At 36.4% G+C, this 5,359-nt stretch overlaps 1 protein-coding gene across 1 annotated transcript in view; it reads right to left on the bottom strand.

The window, feature by feature from the left end:
- Positions 1-5,359, bottom strand: part of LOC102819946 (protein FAM49A-like) — a 107,549-nt gene that overhangs the window by 33,086 nt on the left and 69,104 nt on the right. Inside the window, exon 2 of the mRNA XM_006835269.1 lies at positions 4,209-4,288. Coding sequence (XP_006835332.1) covers positions 4,209-4,278 — 70 coding nt within the window. The 5' untranslated portion in view covers positions 4,279-4,288. The remainder of the gene's footprint in view (positions 1-4,208; positions 4,289-5,359) is intronic.

Below are 5,359 nucleotides of genomic sequence, written 5' to 3'. Positions count from 1 at the left end.
GATGGCACTTAACAACAATAATGGATGCTCTGGAGTCCTGATGTGGCACTGTGGGCTAATGAGTCAGACTGAGAAGTCATTTTAACTGCAAGGTCAGTGATTCAAGCTCATCAGCTGCTCCTTGGAAACTCTCTACAGGGTCGTTATGGGTCAGAATTGACTCAATGGTGCTTAACAACAAGCACAATGGATGCTCTGGACTACAAGGTTAGCAGTTCAGAACCAACAGTTGCTCTTTGGAGATGCTACACAGGGATGCTATGTGTCAGAAAAACAACAACAGATTGAATTGTGTCCCCCAAATATATGTATCAACATGGTTCCATTTTGTGATATATGTTGTAAATCCCCACCTTTATGATGTTCATTGTTGTTCTGGCATGGTGCTATAGGATATGCACTGGACTGCTAACCTCAACATTAATGGTTCACACCCCACAGCTACTCCTCAAAAACGCTATACAAGGATGCTTTCAGAACAGACTCAAGGGCTACTTGATACAACTTAACAACAGCAACAGTGATGCTAATCAGGCAGTATTAGTAGCAGTTATGATAATGACTTGCAGTTGATTTCTGACATTTGGGATGATATATTGGGGTGAATGTGTTTTACAAGTGCCAAAGACATGGAATGTTATGGATGAAATTATGTCCTTCAAAAATACGTGTCACCATGGCTAGACCATGATTCTGAGAATTACGTAATTATCCTTCATTTTGTGATTGAATGTGATTCTCTTATGTACTGTAAATTTTCATCACTAAAATATGGAGGCCTGGTGTGGCATCATAGGATAAGCAACGTTGGTTTGAACCACAAGGTTGGTGGTTCAAACTCACCAGCCACTCCTCAGAAAGCCTATACTGTGTCTCTATGAGTCTGAACCAACTCTATGACACTTAACATCAAGAACAAGAAGACATCAATCAGGTAGGACTAGTTGCAGTTATGTTAATGAAACAGGGTACAATTTACAAAACTGGGTTGTATCTTGAGTCAATTTCCTTTGAAATATAAAAGAGATTAAACAAACGAGTCAAAGAGGGACCTTAGTTCCACCAAGGAAGAAGAGTCCAGAGTGGAGTTCATCTTTTGGATCCTGGGTCCTGCACTGTGAACCTCTCCATTCCAGGGAAAGATCGATGCCATGGTCGTGAAGATCTCTAAGGGGTGTTATACCCACAGATACTGAACAGAGACAAGGACCTCCTTCCAGAGTCAACAGCAAGAGAAAGCCTTCCCCTGAATTTAGACTTCTAGCCTTCTTAAATGTGAGAAAATAGATTTCTGTTTGTTAAAGTCAACCATGTTGTGTGGTATTTCAGTCATAGCTACATTACATAACTAAGACAGTCACGATAATTTTTCTTTCTTTAAAATAGTAACTGTTGTTGTTAACTACTGTGGAGTTGGTTTTGACTCATAGTGATTCTGTATAGGGTTTCTCAGGCTGTAATCTTTGTGGGGATAGAAAGCATCCTCTTTCTATAGTGGAGTGGCTGATGAGCTTGAACTGTTAACCATGTGGTTCCCAGTTCAATACTAATTCTAATAGAATGTCCAAAGCACAAGACTGAGTAGACTAGAGTTCTCTGGTTGTAGGATGGAAGGGACACATTTCAACCAGAGACTCTTCTCTATTCACTGACACTTGTTTAAGGTCTAGAAGATTCCCTGAGTCATTGTGTCAGACACCTAATACTCCAGAGAACTTTTGAAAATTACTACTTAAAATCTCTGAAGGTTTTACTTTTATTACTTTAAAGTATTTGAAGGTTAGATATGGCAAAGAACTGAACAGTGGTACATTGTAGAAACATTGTTGTTGCTAAGTGCCATCAAGTTTGAGTTGGTTTTGACTCACAGTGACCCTGTACAGGGTTTCAAAAGAGACACTGGTGAGCTTGAACCACTGATCTTGCAGTTCAAATCCACCTTGCGGTCCAGGTCCAGTGCTTTATCCAGTAAAGCCACTAATCTAAGAACAGCTTAACTGGGTAAATGTGGGCCACTGAATTCTGGTTGTTGTTGTTAAGTGCCACTGAGTCAGTTCTGACTCACAGCAACCCTGTATAGGGTTTCTGAGGGGCTGCTGGTGAGCTTGAGCTGGTGAGCTTGAACCAGTGACCTTTTGGTTCAAACTGACCTTGTAGTCCAGTGCATTAACCAATAGTACCACACCAGAAATTCTGGTAGGTACTTGAATGTATGAACAGCAGAATGTGGCTTCCAGTAAAGGAACAAGGATGTAAGTTCCCTAGGTGTTTCTATGGCTCTATAGGTGTGAATGGAGTCTTGGTGTTGCACTATGGGTTAACGCGTCAGACTGCAAAGCCATTAGAACTGCAAGGTCGGTGGTTCAAGCTCACCATCTGCTCCTCAGAAACCCTATATAGGATTGCTATGGGTTGGAACTGACTCGATGGCATTTAACAACAACATAGTTGTGAATAAATATGGTATTTTATAACTATTTTGGCCTTTGTACAAGCTGAATGCAGCAATTTAATAAATGCATAACAAGAAGTGGAAGAGAGCAATTAAAAATGTAAATAGTAAAATAAGGGTTGTTTGTTGTTGTTAAGTGCCATCAAGTTAGTTCTGACTCATAGGGACCCTACACAAGGTTTGGGGAGTGGCTGATAAGCTTGAACCGCAAATTTTGGGGTTCAAACCAACCTTGCAGTCCAATGTATTAACCCGCAGCGACACACCAGGACTCCAAAATAATAATAATTTTGTAAAAATGTGTTAAATTAAATAGATCATCATTTTGAAAACAAGAATAATAGCAACAAGATATATTTCAGAAGTGTAGCAAAAGTTACACCGGTAGACAAACAAATCTCAACTGGTGTCAAATCAAGCTGGCTCTAGATCTCCAAGCTGTACCCCTTACCAAACTTAACCAAACCAAACCCCACAAATAACAACAGCAACAACAGCAAAAGCAGCAAACTGATTTATGTCAGAAATGAGCTGTCATTCAGTAAATTTAATGTAGATTACTGTTTGCCCCCAGAATAATCTTTGGGGTTACTTTTTCAAGTAAATATTCTACGCAAATCAAACAATACTCAAAAGATGCCTCTAGGGATCTTTCGCCTTTGCATTAGTGCACCTTGGCATTTATTTCTAAAGTCTCTCTGTTAAAATGCTAAGTCGATGTGTGAGAAAGTTCCATTTTGAAATAATTTTGAAAAAGTAAAGTTCAGAGCAGATTAAAGTTTGCAATAAATAGTTAATACTGAAAACCCCATTTAACTGCTGTTGCTTTTATGGAATCATAATTTTTTTTAAAAACAAGTAGCACATGATGGAAGGTAAAAACATGAGCTTTGGTCTGATTATAAATGACAGTTCGTCTCATTTTAAACTATATGCGATTAAGAAAATAAAAAAGGGAAGAAACAATCTTGGTATTTACTTAGTCATGAATCTTAAGTTATTTTATTCTTAAAAAAATAAAAAGCAAACCCACTGCCATGGGAATTGATGAGAATGGAATCAATACCAACTCATTGTTACCCCATTAAAGGCTTCTAAGACCATAAATCTTCAGAGAAGCAGACAGCCTTGTCTTTCTCCCAGACAGAGCGTGGTCAGTTTGAACATCCACATTTACAGTTAAAAGCCCAATGGTGAAGCTTCCAGGGCTCCTTATTTTATTCTTAGGAAAATAAAATTTTTGGTAAAAGAAACATAACCTTTTGAATGAAAGAAGAATATCTCAAAATCCCAAAACGGTGTTGTATAATCATATAGGAAGTACATAAAGAACATATGGTGATGGTAAAACAAAATACATATTATCTGCAAATTTATATTCTGATTACTTTTTCATTTCACTTCTAGTGTTATTTGTTTTATGTTGATCTGTGTAGATTGCTACACTTACTATGTTTCTTTAAGATATGAGGTAGTGATTCATAAACATTATTAGGAAAAATATATAATGAAGACTTATGGGAGAACTACAGATCAAAGAAAACCAAGAACATATGAACATGTAAAAATCATCTAGGTTCTAAAAAAAAATAGGGGAAAAAATAAAAATGATCTCTGTTAAAACTCAAAAAGGAATCCATAATAACAGTTGGATTTGGTTTATCATAAAATCTTTTTGTTATAACTTCTTTATTAACAAACAAGTTATAAAGAAAGTGAAAAATTTTCATCATATCTTTTCATTTTTGGAACTTACTTTCAAAATCCAGGAAAAAATGTGGATAGTTTTCAATTTCCCTGGTAAGGACTTTGAGCAGATTCCCCATCCCAGCAAACCTAGGAAATACAACACAAAACCAAATACCATTAACAGTGCAACAGAAAGACTTGTTAAAGAGTTGGAGAGATCTGACAAACTTGCTTGAATACTACTTGGCTCTTTTAGCTGCCTTTAAATACCAGATACACAGCATCTCTACACTGGGGGACAAGAAATAACTTAGTAATTCATTCCTGAATTGGTGACAGATAAGTATCTGTGATGTAGTGAGTCCTTTAAACTTCCAGACATCTGGTCTAACAATACAAAGTATGACCCAAACAAAAAATTAAACAAAAGAAAACAATTTTCTATAAATTAGAATAGTCTGATTATAAGCTCTTTCTGGGGAATATGTAAGTACATTCTGTATTCTCATCCATGACACAAAGTGAACATTGAACATTCTATTTAAAAATTCATGCATTTTAGTTTCAGGACACAGGGTTTTGATATTTAGATATCAAATATATTCCTTCACTTTTACTCTACAACATATCTTTGTCTTTTCACTAATCCACTGAATCTTTATACCTAAATATTTCAGGTTTGCTTTGATTCCTTTCCATTACTATAGAAACATGCTATGTCAATAGACAAGGACGAGAATAAAGATGCTACTAAATTATTGCTTCAGAAAGGTAGGTTTCTTAAAGGTACTGGGAAACAGAGCTTAGAAAACACAGATTCACACACAGTACCTGAACATCCTGTATAGGAGGCTGGACTTTCCAAAAGTGTAAATCAGAGGCCCTCATAATTTGGTATTTCAATGGTAATATGACTAGGTATTTCATGCAGCATAAAAATGAAAAGGTATAATATTCAAAATATTGTTGCTGTTCAGAGCTGTTGAGTCAGTTTCAACTCACAGGAACCCTGTATAGAGTTTCTGAGGAGTAGATGATGGATTTGAAAAGTTGACTTTGTGGTTAATAGTACAGTGCTTATCCTATAATACCACACCAGATTCGAAACATTATTTTCAATGAAACTGTGATCTAAAAGTTCGCAAGGGTGAGTGAAACTAGTATACAAACACAATTTTAATAATTTACAAAGGCAAGCCTAAATTTACAATAAAGCAT

The sequence above is a fragment of the Chrysochloris asiatica genome, unplaced genomic scaffold (genome assembly GCF_000296735.1).
Source record: "Chrysochloris asiatica unplaced genomic scaffold, ChrAsi1.0 scaffold00016, whole genome shotgun sequence".
Lineage (NCBI taxonomy): Eukaryota > Metazoa > Chordata > Mammalia > Afrosoricida > Chrysochloridae > Chrysochloris > Chrysochloris asiatica.
Note: the sequence above shows the minus strand (reverse complement) of the source record. Positions and strands in the feature narration are given on the sequence as shown.